The 17,541-nt window shown below is 44.3% G+C and overlaps 1 protein-coding gene across 8 annotated transcripts in view; it reads left to right on the forward strand.

The window, feature by feature from the left end:
• LOC107997472 (5-hydroxytryptamine receptor) overlaps positions 1-17,541 on the forward strand; it is a 104,591-nt gene that overhangs the window by 56,526 nt on the left and 30,524 nt on the right. For 7 of the 8 annotated variants that reach the window (XM_062083735.1, XM_062083733.1, XM_062083738.1 and 4 more), the window contains one exon: positions 15,814-16,248. In XM_062083735.1, coding sequence (XP_061939719.1) covers positions 16,131-16,248 — 118 coding nt within the window. In that variant the 5' untranslated portion in view covers positions 15,814-16,130. Of the gene's footprint in view, positions 1-3,904; positions 4,083-15,813; positions 16,249-17,541 lie in introns of those variants that run through there. The other variant, XM_062083739.1, reaches the window with a different exon arrangement.

Raw genomic sequence — 17,541 nt, forward strand, 5'->3', positions numbered from 1 at the left:
GTTAAGAATTATGATGTAACGTGGTCGGGGCGTTATTTGGGGATATACTATGTATCGAGTACAGTCGACGCAGAATGTTTTTCAGAAAACGATCTTTCCCTCTGCCTCTGTGCACACCTCATTCTTGGTTTTATTTCAACTTTGAGTTCCGGGTAATGAGTTTTTCCCCGACTGTTACACTCTACGTGTGGCTCTGCTACGCGTGTTTTCCTTGCTTTTTGTCTCCTTTTTCTTCGCAGGATCGTTCGCTACCAGAATCGATCCCGTTCGTATCCCACGCTTTCTCTCGTCGTGAAATTCACAAGAATCGAATTTTTCAGGCTTCGTTGATAACGTTAAGAACAACTTTTGGATTTTCGTGCGAATTTTTCTTTGTCGAGTTGTCTCCTCGGGACTCCAAGATATATCCGTGCGACTCGCCAACTATGGATATCACCAACTATGAGCGATTAAACGGAAGAGTTACGAGGGTACATTGGTTGAATTAATCGAATCGAGTGGTTTTCGGGGATGACATGAATTTAATGAAGATTCCTAGCCGGGAAATCTGGAAAAACAAGAAGAGGAGCAGGAAGTGGGGTGGATCGTCACCGTTTCCGCTCGTGCTCTGGAAGAAAAGTTGGAAAAGACGAGAAGGGAAGACGGTTTTAGATTTCTTTCACTTTTCTTTCACTTTGGCCCCCTTTTTTTCGCCCCTTTATCGCCCCCAGTTATCTCTCTCTCTCTCTTTATCGTCCGTGTTTTTTCTGCGTTCCACCGGCGCCAAGTACCTCTCTATGAACGTTCTTTTACGACTTTTTAATCCCCGTGAAGGTCCACACGGAGGGAGCAAAGCTCAAAGATAAAAGAACGTATCATTTCGCGCGGCGATCAACTCAAACCTGGCAAGTCGCGCCAGTTTGACGATGGTTAGAGTTCTCTCTGACAAGTTTTTTTTTTTCTCTTTTTCTTTCTCTCCCTCCTCTCTCTTTTTCTCTTTCCTTTCTTTCCTGTTTTTTTCTTTTTTCTTTCTTTTTTTTTGTTTCGTTTTCTAACACAACACTTTTGCAGGGTAGATTTTCCGGTCGACAGGTATTTTCCGTCGACAGATGTCGATGCTGGTCCCTTTTTCGATAGATCGCCCCGGTAGCCCCGTATCGATCGATCGATCGCAGTTCCAGTGTGAAGTATTTTCTTTTTGAACGATTGCTGTCGATACGTGCATATCGTGCGTGCGTACACGCGGCTTTTTCACATCCGAGTAAAAAGAAACGTAGGAAGTGTAAGAAAACACTGTTGGAATTCACCAATTTGCAAATAAATAAATTTTATTCAACGGAATGGGTGCGAACCACCGCGTGTGTGTCCGATAGAGAAATCGTTGTCGGATGAATAACACTCGTGTAATGTTGAGCGTGGAGCGAGTAGAATAATGTTATGATTGGACGCTGGAGTAGAACGCTTAATGGGGTAAGTAGAATGAAACAATTATGATCGGACAAGGGATAGAAGGCAATCTTGCTCGACGAATAAAATAAACGAGTCGTGATGAAGACAAGTGGGGCGAGACGGATTCGCTCGAATAAATGGAATAAGTTGGTCAAACGGGTAATATTTTACGTTATTATGATTGGCTTATTTATGCGTTTATCGATTCGACAGAAACTGACTAACAAAAATGGAACGAATGGAAAAGCGGTCGTACTTCTGCGAAAGGAACAAGGGGGAAAGTTGCCCTCTCTCTTCCTCTCCTTCTTCTTTTTTTCTCTTTTATGTATGTATCGGTCGAGGAAAATTAAATTATGAAGTGGATTGCGGGAACTACAACGGATACACAACGACGGGTGAAGTGGAACAAATGATTCTCCAGTTTGCGACAGCAGTTCACGAGAACTCGTCTTCCTTTGAATGCAATTCCGCTAGCTTGCACAGCTTCGATCGGATATTTTTCTCCGACACATTTCACCCTCCTCGCCCTTTCATCCTGTTGCTTCCCGCAAATTTCGGTTTTGCTCGAGGTGGGAAATCCTCGAAAGTCGTTTTATCCGATTCGTGGGAGGTTGATGCAAATGTCCCGAAATAACATTTTAGCTCCCCGCTTACTACGAAAATTGCACTGGTTTAAAACCCACTATCCGAAGTCGAGAGTAACAAACTCGGACAACACGTTGTTGTTGCTCGTTTCAGAAAGCAAAACTATCCTGGTCCTTCCCCTTGGAGAAGAAACAATCATTCTCTGAATGAGTCTCGATGGGATCGCACGATCGTCTCGTTTCGCGGCCAACTATTGATTGCCGCTGATCGATCCTTTCTCAACGGACAGAACGAGCGACACGAAGTCAAAAGAGAGAGAAATTCGAAGAAGTAAATTCGAAACTTACGAAAACTTGCACGTCCACGTGACATCGCCGAACCGCGACAAGCGTCGAACCGCGTTGCGATTTGTCATCTCCCTTCCCTTTCCCCATGAAAAATGTAACGCTCGCTCACTTTTCAAAGAGAGAGAGAGAGAGAGAGAAATAAAAAACGGCCGCCAAGTCGTCCAAACGTTACAACGTTCCGTATGTAAAGTGTTGTCCTTCTATCGCCGCCCTATGAATATTTCATCTTTGCGGAACTTCCTTCACCCTGCATCCGGGAACGGAACGACAACTTAATTCCTCTTGTATCCTTGCAACCGCCCTTTTGTGGGGGAATGGCAGCCGTGGGACTGGCGGACGTGTCTGGTCCGGTTATTGCTGGAAGCGGACCGCGGTCTTCGTATTTCCATCTTCGCCTAACAAAGCAAGTTTTTCTCGTTCGTTGTTGAGAAGAGAAATTCGCGACGTACATGTACGGTTTCGTTCGTTTCAAGATCCTTTTGGCCGAGGCCCTTGTTGCTGGTCCCTTGTTGGTTGCTTTTTTGGTAGACGGGAAATTTATGAAATTTAATTGCGCTCTTTTGTTCCCCCTTTGACGTTGACGTTATACATAAAGCCCGTTAGTTTTCTAAAGTGTGAATAAAGGGGAATGCGAAGGGAGAGTTTATATATTCGCGGATGCGAATCGGCTTAAAATTTGCCACCAACGCGGAGCACGAATACGGAATTTCTGAAGAATTTCGACTCGGTTTCGAGAGCGTTAGTTCATGAGCGGCGCGTTCGATCCTTTTTTTTCGATTTGTTAAGCATTAAACGGACGAGGGAACGCCGTATTTTCACACGTTAACACTGGGATTTCCGTTTCCGTTCGTTGGAAAAGGGAAAGAAAGAAAGAAAGAGAAGAAAAGGAAAGAGACCCCGTTGTATTTGCGCTCGAAATTTCGATCACGCGCCGGAACCTGGACTCGAATAATAATTTTACCAAGAGTTGATGGATCGTTTTGACGACAGGTCGAAAGAAAATAAAAGGCATCGGAGCTGTATCATCCCCCAAATGTTAATTTCTCCATTTCTTCCGCGGGAAACTTGCGCGGAAATGGCGCGACAACGGTGAAAATTTTAAATTCCATTTTGCCCCGGTTGGGAAATCGGAAGACAATGGAAGGCTCGGTGAATTAATCCGTATACACATCGGCTCGTGTGCAGTTGCACGCGATACAACGCGTGAAACCTATTTCCCTCTTGTGTCTCTCGTCGTGTTCCTCCGCCGTTCACCCCGCTACCCGAGCAAATCCGCTTCGATTGTCGCGGATCCCCTTTCATTAGCATCCGTAACGAAGTCACCAGTTTTTCCTTAGCCCTTGGTATCGGCTGGTGTCGACACGAGGCCGGAAGAAAAGCCGACCGAGCTTTTGCAAACAAACCGGCTTTTCAATCGATGCCCGTTATTTCTCCTCCATTCGTGGCCGTTGTTCGCTCGTTTCTCGATTTTACGCGCAGCCAGCTACGTGTCCCCGCTTTCCTTGAAAAATTTTTTCCCCCGAGGAGAAAAGCGGATGTTTGAAGAGGCGGAAGAATCCAAGAATCGAGCGAGATTAATCTAGGAATAACGAGTACGATTTACCGCGGGAGAAATAAATCGAAAGTGGCGGTAATGGTAGTAGTTTGATCGATGCGATGGATTTCTGGACGAACGTTTCGAACGGAGGGAAATGGAATTTTATCGGCGTGTTGGGAATCAAGGTAAGGGCAATTTTTAAAGGCAGACGTTAACTTTATATGATCCCCATTGGCCGATTATCCTACGATTTGACCTTCAATCCGACAAAAAAGCAAGCTTTCCAACAATATAAGCTTTTAACCGGAAATGTTTCCCTTTTCGCCGATTGCATTTAGATTCTTCGAAAAATCCCATACGAATTTGTTCTCCTTTTCAATTATACGTAATCATACATCTCACAGTTCTATCCACGCGTTATCATTCGGGTTAATTATCAAAATTTTCGAGAGGGGAATAGGTACGATTCGTTAACAATTTCTCGATAGAGGATAGGAATAGGTAAGAATCTCGTTCTCGGCGAATATTCCGAGATTTCATCGTCGAACTGCCAGCTTCTCGAAATACCAAAGTGCCAAGCTCGAAAATTGAATTATACGCGGCGCCTGTGGATGGCGATAACAACGATGCAACGAGCATCGTACCGACAGGGGCCATCGTGTGCTCTCGTGTTAGGGTCGATCGGATGTTTACCGCTATCGAACGGAAAATCGAGACTCTTGGCCTTTTGAACGAATTTCCGCAGTTAAAATTGTCACGAACGCGCCTCTTTCTTCTTCGTGATCCGACACGATTTTACATCCGTGCCAATTTTCCAACAACAACGAGCTAATCGCGATTAGGAAAGCTTTCTGCTATCCTTTCTGCTCTCATCCTTTCTTGCGATATTCCAAGCCAGAGTTTTCGAATCTTTCTTTTCGATAACTTGCTCGAGGGACGAAGACCATCGTTATCAAAGTATATGCATGTATATACATATCTATTTAATATTCGACGAGGAACGAATCTGTCCTATCTTGTTCGCAAAAAAAAAATTTGAAACGATAAATCCTCGTATTTCGAATGTCAAAAACAGATGAAAGGTGGGGGGATAACTTATGGAACAGTCTGGCAACGAAGACGTTGGAAAACGTCAGCATGCAAATGAAATATTTCTTCCTTTTTTTTCTTCTTCTTTTCGTTTCCTTCCTTTCCTCTTCTTCTCTTTTCCATTCCCCGGGCCAGCAACGATACTTCATAATTCGGTCACGTAACCGGACAAAAACTGTATAGAGCGTACGTGCCTGCACTGTCGCGAGATATATTTGAACCGAATCTCTGAGAGGTTTAGCTTCCTTCCATCCGTGAGATATTCGACCGGTAAGCGGCACGTAGATAAGAAGCTGAATTTTTCTTTTTTTTTTATTATTATTCCAAGGGATTGAGACAGCCCCGTCCCAGGCCCTCGTCGATGGCCATTTTCGATTCGATCTAGTTGAGACTTCTTAATCGAATTACGCTTCCTGCTGCTATACGTAACCAACCGTACGTAACGAATCGTCATCGAACGTAACGTGATACAGATACAAATTCCCTCGGAAACGTCCCCTTGGAGAGACATTTTCTCGGCTCCTCTCGATCGAGTTAACTCTTTCCTCGATTTCTCTCGTTCTCTCGATAGATAAATAGATAGATAGAAGGTAAATAAATTCGCACGATTGTCCCTTCCTTCTTTCTCTTTCTTTTCTTATCCGAGAACAGGGTTATCGAGAGGGGAGGGAGGGGAAGGTTGATAAAATTTTTATCCCTGCGAGGAAAAAAAAAAGGAGAAAAATTATTAAACGAGTCGAGGATAGGGAACAGGACAACATGGCGAACAAAGTTTGTTTCGCGAAGCGTGTATCGTTCGTAGTTTTTTAATTACATAATGTGACGGTAACAGGCGTCTCTCTCTCTCCCTCTACCTGGTTGTGTACATCCTGGTTCGTCGTGGTCACGGTTAACGCAAAGACGAAGCTCTTTTTCCTTTTCTCTTTTCTTCCTTTTCCCCCTTTTTTCTAAAGCCACAGCGCACGAGAGTCGGTGCGAGAAAAAGCAAACGCTTTTTCGCCCGGGTTTCATTAGACGGGATCCAGGCCATTTCCTCCGTTCCTGGACTCGTTCTGCGGCGGTCGGGGATAGAGCCGCGTTGCTCTCTTGATTAAGGGCCTCGAGCAGGTATTAAAAATTCCGCGGCTTAGGGTTAAATTTAGACAGAGTGGGCGACAGGCTCCAGAGGAGGAGGGAAAGGAGAGCAGGGGGCTATTTCGCTCTCCGCGAAATTGCCAAGTGGCGTTGAACTGACTTATCGGTCTCGAAAATTTTTAGAAAAATTCGCGCCAAAGAATGTCGACTCGCGTTGCGATCTTAATAATTGTTCGAGGTTGAACCCGTCGTTGAACCGTGGTATTTCTCAACGACGATGTCGGATGTCGACGGGTGTCGTCGTTGAGCGCACACGTTGGCCGAAATTACGACGATAGCGATGCTCTCGCGAAAGTTTGAGCGGTTTCCGTGCAAAAACTGGGGGGTGGGGAGAAGAAACTTTGGCCAATTTATGGGAGGCGAGTTTGTCCCTTAAACGGAAGCGACTGTCACCGGCATGAGATCGGTTCTTCGGATGGAATAGCTTCTGGTGGCGTGGTTTCGACGTGGTAAACGTTTGTTACGTGGGACGTGGCTCTTGATACAAATTTCTCCATACAGATTGATATCCTCCAGAAAGATAAAGTTTGCGAAAGGTTTACTTTCTCTTCCTGAACTTCTTCCTGAAAGAAATATGGGAAGAGATCGCGTCGAGATTTCTCCCCCTTTTTTCCTCTCTGCACAAAATTTATTTATTTATCCGCGGAGAGATAATCCGTAAGGAAAGCGAAACAAAACAAAAGAGAACAAGGAGAAAAAAAGTATAGCAAAGATGTTGGTAATACCGCGTTTATCCGACGAATTAAAGGATGCTTCCCGCTTCGTAGCGAGCCATTCGAGAAACTTTGATCATTTAAATGCAGATCAACCTGTACATCTTTGTTTGCACAGTCACAATTCAAGCCCTGTCATGGAAAGTACGAACATATCCATTCATTCACGCTTACAGCAATAGGAGCACACAGGCTTTACGAAGTTAACTCTCGAGAAGCGAGAGAAGAAGAGGCGACATCTTACGCTCTGACGAGGAAGGGGATAGGAGCTTTGTGATCCCGCGTGTAATTCGGTATCATTTGATTATCTCTGATTATTCAGCGTCTCCGTTTCTTCGCTCTCGCCGTCTCCACCATTGTCTTCCACCGTGAAATTGAAAGAGGGAAGTAATACTAACAATTACACATCAAGTTCCATTTATCTCCAACCTTTACGACTTCCACTTAATAATAATTCCATCGATATAAGATTCAGATATCGTCCTAACTTGAATTATACCCTCGCGATCGCGAACAAACTTGGACCATTTGAAATGATAATATTCGAGGAATAGAGATACGCGGATGGAAAATAATATACGAACGAAATCTTGCATCTGTAAATCTTGTTGGTTCGTCAGAAAGATTAGAAATTGAATTAGCGTAATATTTATTTTATACGAACCACCCTCGAATTACGCAGCTTGAGCATTTTCTCCAGATCGAAATTATTAGATTATAAACGATGGAGAAATCGATATTTTGAGATCCGCGAAGAATAAATCGTAATTAGGAGGAATCATCAGGTTTGAAAAGTAGAATGGCTTGCTCTCTCGTTTGGAGATTCCACAAATCGTACATACGTCGTGTCATCTCGTACGAAGGCAATTTTCGTTACGCTTGCCCAACTGCAGCCATTGTGTATTTAGGCTGCTCTATTAACACCCTTATTGCATCGCGGTGATGATGGTGGATAACGTTAGCCGTATGTCGTTTAATTTATGCGCATAATCTTGACGATTAAGTAAACAGAGGGCTCCTGTTCGACGTTCGGTCTTCTTCTGGTACGTCAAGTACCTCGAATAGGGATGGGGTGAAGAATGTCACCGGGGTTGAATTTATTATATAGGTACACTCCTCCTTCCACGGGTATATTTGATACTATTTTGGGTAAATGAACCGGTCGTAATTACAAAAGCCAAGTTCAAAAGGCATTAATCCAGGTAGACGCTTGTTTATTAAATATTTTATTATAATCTATTTTAATAAGTATCATGGCTCGGAAACCTTGGAAACTTGTGAACGAGGATATATTTCAGCCGAGATCCATTGCATTAAAGTTAATTAATAATCGATTGGAAGCGAGAATGGAAGAGGGTCGAGCTCATCAAAATTCTTCCACCGTTCCCTCGAAGGAATTTCGAATTTTCGAAGGATTTTGAAAACACAATCCGATAATTATCGTTACAATCTAAGATCTGAACTAGGCAACTTTTGTTACACTTTTTCCCTTCTTCTTCCTTCCTTCCTTTCTTCCTCCGTTCATTCCGATCGATCTCGAAATAAAGAGAATACTTTCTTATCGTCGAGACGATCCGTGAAACGAAACGAACAGAATCGAGCACCGCCTCTTTAGATCGCGATCTTCTAAAGATCTTCTCGAGCGAGGATCGAGGTAAATAAAACCGTGTATCAATGTAATCAAAAATGATGAAGTCGAACGCGAAGAATTGAACGGGTGTATATTCTATCCGTCGTAATGGCGATGGTTGGTTCGAGGTGCAATTTCTCTCCGCGTATCGGATGCATTAGTATCGCGGATGTAATTTCTCTCGGCGATTTTTCCACATATTTTCCACTCCCATCTTTATCAAAGTTACCTTCAACGCTTATAAAACATTCTGAAACACGTACGCGGTATAGAAACGTGGTGGGATGGAACGTATCTAGGATGGAACGTCTGCGCGCTACTATTTTGCGTATGAATAAATCTTGGAACCGAGAATGCATTATTATAATCGCATTAACGCGACTTTACGGGACTGTTGGAGGAGTAAATTGAATCGAATAAATCGCGCGTTTTCGCGTGTATATAAATTGGCGCGGAAGGGAGGAGTGGGGGAGAGGATTCTTTGAAATATAAATTCGTCGTTGATAATGTGGGGCAAAATAAAGGCCGTTCGTGGCCTCGCTCCTAAAATATCGTTGAAAAATACCGAGATACTCAAACTTCTTTCCCTTGAATTTAACGCGGTAGAATTTTAGTAAAATCGCGTCGAAATCGCGATGAATCTTTCCCGATGATTGTATCTGGAATTCGTCCAACCTCGAAAGAATCGTTGAAAATTTCCTAGGCAGCGGCGCCGTAGCTCCCCGCTTTCCGCGTAACGCGATGATTTATCTCGCTTCCCTGTTGTTCCACCGCGTTTTCTTAATCGTTTAAAAAAAAAAAAAGAAGAAGCGAAAGAAGAAATCGACGGGAGATAACGAAACAAATCGTGCCCGTGTGACTTATCGTGCCTTGATCCACCGATATCCGGCCACCGATACTCGACGATTTTTCACCAACCGACCGCAGATCTATCGTTGAAATTCGACTAATACCAGTCTACGCTCGCAACAACGGGAGGAATTTTTTTCCCCGGGAAAGAGGGGAAAAAATAGTGGCCGCATCTAGAAAAAAGCGAGGAATTTCACGCGACGTCATGACACGTTCGGAGGAAGTGAGAGAGGAACAGTGGAAATACAAGCGGCTGGGAGGCGATAAATCGTTTTCTCCCTCGGTGTTCTCCCCCCTGCTCGAATACGGAAGAAACAGTGTTCTCGCCACTCGGCGTGGAGGATTACCGAATCTCCTACCGAGTCGATCGATTTTTCTACTCTTCGAAATTGCCTTGATTCACGCCTATAATATTCTTCCGTTCTTATTAAACCTTCGCCTTCAATTTTTTATCAAAAAAAAAAAAAAAAAGAAAATTCTCGCCTTCTTTCGCAAAATTCTCCTCTCCAGCGAATGCTTGCTCCTTTGATTTATGCAGCGTTGGAGAAAGGGGAGGTGCGTAATGACTATCATAGACTGTTACCAATAAATTTTAATCGATTCTATCCTAATAAACGAATATTAACATTTATATACCGGGTGAATAAATCTTTGACGAGGTCGCGATATCGACTTTGAGTGGTATCGCGAAATAAGCAAACTGCTCCGATATCTTAATCCAAACATCCAGGTTTCGAAGATCTTCGTCGCAAATATCGGAAGTACTTCGCGTTCCCTATCTTCTCGTGCATATGCGCGTCCCCTCCCTCTCTCTCTCTCTCTCTTTCTCTCGTCCTCCTGATACCAAACTTGCTCAACTAAGTTCCTGGTGAATGCGCTCAACAACCACGAGACTTGTCCCCCTCCCCCTTGCCCGGACCGTCTGCCCTATGATTTAACGACAAACTTTGCGGTCTTATGCGTGAACGCGGTCAAATTAGCTGGATACGTATCTTATTTAGACTTACGATAGTAATTTTAAAGTTTAAGACGATAGGTGGAGTCACGCGTCAACGTGACTCCGCTTTCAAGACGATGCAAGAAGCTCTGTGTGTCTTCGAACTTCCCTAGTCCTGTGTGTGTGTGTGTGTGTGTGTGTGTGTGTAATGCGGTCAGATTAGCCGAATACAGGGTATTGCAGCCGGTTATTTAGAATTACATTTGACAGTTTTAAAGTTTGAACGGCGCGGGTCAAGCGTACGCTAACTTGACTTTAACTTGGGGATTAATTCCAGGGGGGAGGGGGTCCTGTGTTTGAGGTTTTGTTGGGCAAATTCGTTCGGTCAAATTAGCTGAATATTGTAACCGGTTATTTAGACTTATACTCGACAATTTTGGAGTTTGAAACGGCGAACAAACGTGGCTCTGCCCCGGGAAACGAGAATCCTGGTAGAAAGTAGATATTGTCTTGTGGATCAAACTTTGATGTTTTGTATGTAAATGCGGTCAAAAATTAGGTAATGTACGATTATTTCGACTCACGTTTGACAATTTCGAAAGTTTTCAATGGTAACGATACGAGAGGCAAGCACGGTCGACTTCGCTATCCGACCCCGAACGGAGAAGGATATTCTTTGGGGGAGGATTTTCGCGGAATGGAGAGGCGTTCTGTGTTTGCTCGCCAGATTATACCGCCCTTGGTATTCGTTACGCGGCGGTTTTAACAATCTCGGATGATCAAGATATATAACGTACAAATAAGGATTATTTCTTTATCTTTAAAATTGCGCCCTGTGAAAAAAAAAGAAAGAAAGAAAGAAAGAAAGAACGAAAAATCCATTTCTATGATGCCGCCGGTGTATTTTCGTTTCAATTTCACAGAAAAACTAGCCCGGTGAACGATAATGAGGCCGATTCTTACGTGGAAAAATCTTCTGTCGACGTTTCATTCGAAATCGATCCTCTTCGATCTCTCTCTCCCTCTCCCCCTCTCTCTTCGTGAATATTCAGAATGTTCGAAACGGTGGTCAGACGCGTCGTCGTTCGTTGGAAACTGGAAACGGAATACCCGTTTTGGTGCTCCTCCTCGTTCGATTCCCACGCTGTTCCACGCGCGAAAGGAAATTATTGCGCAATTTAAGAATCGACGGGGATGCGCGTGTTTCCTTTATTACGCTCCGTGCCCGTCCTGACAGGGATGAAAAATTACGCGTCCCCTCCTCCACCTCCCCCTCCCCCATACGAACACGAAATGAAAACCCGCCCCTCCAGGAAACCGCGTTTCATTCGCTAAAAACACAGCACACACGCCCGGGTTGATTCATATTTTATTCATGGGACGAGCAACCGGTACCGTTCTCTTTCAACTTCTCGCGAGTCGTCTCTCTCCCCCCTCGTTTCGCTTCGCCTCTTTTTCCCAATATTGCGACCGGTTGTAATGTTCCGCGACAATAACGCGCGCCACGTTTCAACCAGCTTTTCGAGGATTTTCCCGCTGTTTCATAATTCAAATCGAACGGGACCCGACGAAAATTCTTTTAATGGATCTGCGAGAAAAGAGAAAAACGTGTCCCGCGACGCGTTTCAGAAACCGTCCACCGTTTTCCGTCCATGATTATCGGCCGACGTTTCTCGCGCGAGGGCGAATAGAAAAATATTATCGGGAGAAAATTTTTTAAGTTTAAAGTTTGATCATTTTTGTAGGCAGGCGGGCGAGTTTTCCCGCGAATATTTCCACCCGCGAGTGGGAGTTTCACAGGAGTTTCGAGAAACTTGGGTAATAAAGCTCGCATTTATTACGAGCGACGAGTTTCTACGAGGCGGTTTCGGTTAGAAATTGTTTGAAATTATCTCTGATCGCGCGAATTGAGTGGATTAAAAAGAAGGAAATTTGGTAAAATTCGAAAATCAAGGCGTAAAGCCACGATTTTCTCCAGCTTCTTCCCGTTTAATTAAAACTTGTGAGTTTCATGTGGCGGGCGGTGGAGAATTTGTTTTTCAAGAGGGTGGAAAGTAGAGTTTGGTCGTTTATGGCCAGTCCCTTCGGATAATGAACATTCCGGCGATTAGTCGACCCGATACATCGAGTTCTTGCATTAATTCGTATTTTGACCGCAATCGATCGTTTTGCCTGCAATCAATTCGCGATTGTATTTCGAGTACGCGGCCGAACATTTGAACGGGCGATGATTAAATAAAATAAAATCCCCCTGTCCTTATTTTATTCGTTGGCCACTCCAAAAATCACGAGTACTCTCTTCTCTCGAGCACTCTTCCTCCGTCCATCCATCGTTCCTTCCCCTCGAAACACTCATTTCGCCCCATAAAATATCTGTCAATTCTCGAACACAATTTTGTTTGTTGCGAACACTAACCAGTGGTCTTGAAAAATCTCAATCATTTGGATCGGCACGTTTATCGAGGGGATGAAACGATCGCAAAAATGTTCAGAATCCGATCTTTTTGCTCAAAGTTCTCTTTCCTGTCGCGCCACGAACAACGCTCGAACTTAGGTCGAGCCACGCCAAGATGTCGAATTGATTTACAGGGAAGCCGGTTCGAGTTCGAGCCGTGGTGGTCTTGGGCCGAAGCCGACGACACGAGTAACTCGGTATTTCAAAATTAACTTAACTTCCGCACCCTTAATTACGTTTCTTGGCCCGGCCAACTTTATCACCGTGTCGCTGCCCATATTGTTTAGCCCCGTGCTTCCTTCCATTAGCCCCCGTGTAACTAAGTTCCCTCCCCTTCAACCGAGGACTTTCCGTTTGCACAAGCTTACGAGATCCGCGGATTACGGGCTGGCTCGCCTCTTAGCCACCTCTCCAAGCCCGCTCAAAGCTGCTTAGAAACGCCCACGCATCTAAAACCACCTCTAATTCGATCCAAATTTCCCCGGCAAATTCCAGTCTTCGAATAATAATCGTTACTCGATTGACGATTTCGAGGACTGTCTCGTTTTCCTCTTTGTCTTCCTCGAGCCATTTGATCGTGAAATGGAAATCTTGTTTTGCGATTCGAAATTGCAACGATATATATTTAATACGCGAATAATAATAGACTTTAAATGATTTGATCCAGATTCGATCGAAAAGATTATTCGAGAATTTTATCGAGGCCCGTACAACTCGATGAGGAAAGAATCATCGTTCGTTTTTATTAGCGGTTAAGAAACTCTCAAGTCGATGGATTCTGAGGGATTTTCGATTAATTAATTTCACGCGCACGATTATCCGAGAATTTTATCGAGGCCCGTACGACTCGAAAGAATCGTCGTTCATTTTCATTAGCGGCGCCGGAGAAACTCTGGACCCGATGGAGATTTCTAAGGGATTTCCAGATCACCCCCCTCGTCTCGACGTTAATTTCGTACGCATTATATTCGGAGAATTTTATTAGGATCCGCGCCGATTCCACGGGGCGGGACGAAAGAATCATTTACGATTGGCGATAATTCATTTTCGTTAGTGGATTCGGCTCGTTAGCGTCTATAAGAGAGCTCTCGAGCCGATAGCTCGCCGAATAAATTAATTAATACTCGCTTGCAGAGCCTCGAGTTGCTACTTTATTCGATTAACGGCATCTTTGGGACAATAGTGCAATTAAGCACCTCTCCCCTCGCGTCTCCAACAACTGGTTGCAGCAACCCTCGATTCCGCGGATACCTTTGTTTCGTCGCTTTGGAAACTTTGATGCGTTCCCAGACGCGTGCAACGAAAAACGAATTGAACATTATTTCCAAGAATAATTTCGTCTGGAACGAGATTCGTACTGACGCTTTCGAAAAAGCTTCTCTGGTTATAAACGATCCGTGGATTGTCAAGATCCTGGGGGGAAGAGGATAGGTGTCGGTCGTTAAAGGAGAGAGAGAGAGAGAGAGAGAGAAAGGTGGTGGTCATTAATGAGCGAAGAGAAACTCGGAAAAGTTGGTTTGAAAGTCGTTCTCGACGTTGTCCCCTCCGCGAAATTGATGCGGGGGAAACGGACGGGAATCAGGCCGCTGTTTGATGAATTTCTTCGAAACGAGTTTTAATTGAAATTTATTTTTTCCCTTCCCCCGCGTTCATTACGAACGGTAGCCGAACGCGACGGTAATTGCGAATAGCGGACCCGTTCAAATTATTTCTCGAGCACTGTTCGGGCATTAATCGCCTGCTTTATGGCCGGTGTTTCGCATCTGTCGTCCAACCGATCGCTTGATAAAAGAAGCGATTATCGTCGATTCGATTCGAACGAAGGATTGAAATATCGTTTAATGAATTCAATGCTCGTGAAAAATTGGACAGAGTTTTTCGTGCTGGATATTTTTCTGACTGGGATTTTCTGAATCCGGGAAACAGTTATGAAGTTGGTGCAAAACGCGATCAAGTCTAAAAAGAAAATTGCGTGTGCATATTGATGGGAACATTCGTATGTGCGCGAACGTGTGCAAAAAAAGAGATGTCGGACGTGTAATAAAATATATATGTATATATTTCTTGGAAAAATTCATAACGCAGCATCGGCCAGGGCATAGGAAAACTCATCATGATACACATGTTCGCGTCATCTGCAACGAATGTGTCAAGCAAGGGTAGTTGGTCGACGAACAATCGCGGAGAGGGGAAAAAAGAAAAAAAAAGGAAAGCGAGAGGCTTTTTTCGTTTGAACGTGAAACACGAATCGACCATCCGTCCAAAACGAAATCGGCGTTAAATTTATTTCAACAAATGGCCGAGAAAATGGCCGAATCTTGGTCGGATGCTCTTCTTCTCCCACCCTCTCTTTCTCTCTCTTATTCCCTTTACTTTTCAACTTTCCTCCTCTCTGGGAGGAGCGAAAATTTCTCCCCCTCCCTCCCTTGATTCATTCTCTTTTGCCATTCTCTATGCAGTGCCATCGACGTCACTTTAATTCGCGACACGACGCGTTGGTATTTTTCCGGGTACGGCCGACCGACTATAAAATGGACGTAGGACGTCTGATGAAGTATTTAAAAGTGTCATCGGGCGAGAATCCGCGTGAACGATAATTCACGGAACGTTAATTCGATTTCGGGCGACAATTGAATCCAGACAGAGAAAGCCAGGGATCGTTCACAAGCTCGAGTTGATGAAACGTGTCTATCGAAAAATTAAATATAGCGCGCGTGATCTCGACAAGCAATTTATGATGCTTGTTCATCGCGGACGCGCCTCTTTCTCTCTCTTTCTCCCTTTCTGCTTTTTTACCCTTTAATTCCCCCCTCTCTCTCTCTCTCTCCCCTTCTCTTTCCCTCCCTTTCACCTATATTTATAATCGAACCGAGAGTGCACCATCAATTAGTCATCAATTCCAATAATTGTCGATCGATTACTCCAATTTCATCGGTTTTCGCGTGCCACGTTGAAAGCGGATACCCCTCGTTCGTCTCCTTCTCGATCCCTTCCCGAAGCAACTCGACAAAAACTATATAGTCCCGGATTGAAAAACAGATTCTCCTCTCCATCCATTCTCGCGCAAACACGTGATCGATTGACACTTTTTTAACCTTTTATATTGCAGGCTCGCTGGAATTAAGAAGGAAGGGGGGCGATTCGAAGGGCAGGGTGACGCACACGATCGTCCGCGAGATGGATCCCGGTGAGAGTTACGGAAGGCGAGGTCGCGGGATGACAGTCGACGAGGGTTTCGTTGTCATTAAAATATCAATAACGAATTAATCATCATCGTCGACACCGTGCAGCGTCCGCCTCTTTCGAACGGAGCATTCGTATCTGTCGGATCTGCTGGACCATGCCACGTTTCTTGAGCAGATGATAATCGACGGACATTGACAGTGCCTGCCTGCCGGATAGAGAGAATACATTACGTCGCGCGTAATGGAGGAACACGTGAACCAGACGAGAAACTCGACCTCGGACGGGTTGGTTTTCACGGATGCCTCGATCATTCTCAGAACATTGGTGCTGGGTCTCTTGATACTCGTCACCGTTGTCGGTAAGTTCTAATCTCTCTCTCTCTCTCTCTCTCTCTCTCTTCAACTTGCTCGAACAAAACTCGACAGGTTGTTAAAACGAACTTACGAGCAAAGTTTTATTTGTTTTATCGAACAACTATCGTGCAAAAAACTATCGAGTATAAAATGAGATTCGAAACACGTTTCGTCGATATATTAAAAAAAAAAAAAAAAAAAGAAAATAAAAGAACGGTCAACGAGTACTTCTGAAAAGTTTCCCCTGAAACTTTCCCTCTGAAATCGTCTCTGAAATCGTGGAACGAGAAAAAACGAGAAAGAGTGGCAAAGATACCAAAGGCATCGCGATAAAAGGACGATCTAAAATGACAAGAGGGAGGGTAGAGGCATAGATCGCAGAGATCCCAAGCGTCGTAACAAAGATACGACCGGTTAAGGGGGAAGAAATTTAGAAATCTTGGAATATTTATAACGAGATTCGTGGATAATTGAATGCTCTGCTTGGTATCGGTGGAAAGATCGCGACCTTCCACCAAAGGTGCGAACGTTTCTCGATTCCGTGCGGGGTAATTGCTTTCGGATATATCCTCCCGAGGGGAATGGAAGTTGGTGTCCCGATTGATTCGAACCCGTCGAAACGAAATAGACGTGGTAAAGCGACTTGGTCGTTTTCGTTTCTGGACCTACGCGTGTCGAACGATCGATCGATCGATCGCTCGTTTATTATGCGCGTAGCAGTAGCCCCCGCGCGCACAATCTTCTCGTTCAAAGTCGGTTTGACGAGAGTCGGTGTCGTTGCGCAATTTCGCGGATAGTGCACAATTGTGAAACGCGCCGGCACAATGGAAGATTAATCCAAATCTGACACGTTTCCACACCGCTCAATGTATTATCGGGTGATGACGAGGGTGGGACGAGCGTGACGCCTTGGAGCGAGGATTTACGAGGAGGAAGGTGGAGGGATTTGGAAAGTTGGGGAGGAATATCCGCGGGTGAAACGAGTTGGAAGAGTTATCAGGTGGTTAATGGTTCGATTGGAATTTCATGAGGCTTCCGTCGAACGCGATGTTTGACATTATCCGCGAAAAATATCTAAGTCTATTGTTTTTCTTCTTGGATCTAGATGTGTATTTTCTCTTTCGTGGTTTGCACGGAAGTGTTGCTCGTTGCGTGTGTTGTGAATTTTAATGGGAATATTATTGTAGGGTGTTGATATATTTTTGAAGAATTAGATTTTATCGGTGAAAATAGATTAAAGCGAAAGAATTAAGGTTAATAGATCTGTTTGTTAACTCGTAGGCACTGTTCGATTATGC

Source organism: Apis cerana, linkage group LG13, assembly GCF_029169275.1.
Source record: "Apis cerana isolate GH-2021 linkage group LG13, AcerK_1.0, whole genome shotgun sequence".
In the NCBI taxonomy this organism is placed as follows: domain Eukaryota; kingdom Metazoa; phylum Arthropoda; class Insecta; order Hymenoptera; family Apidae; genus Apis; species Apis cerana.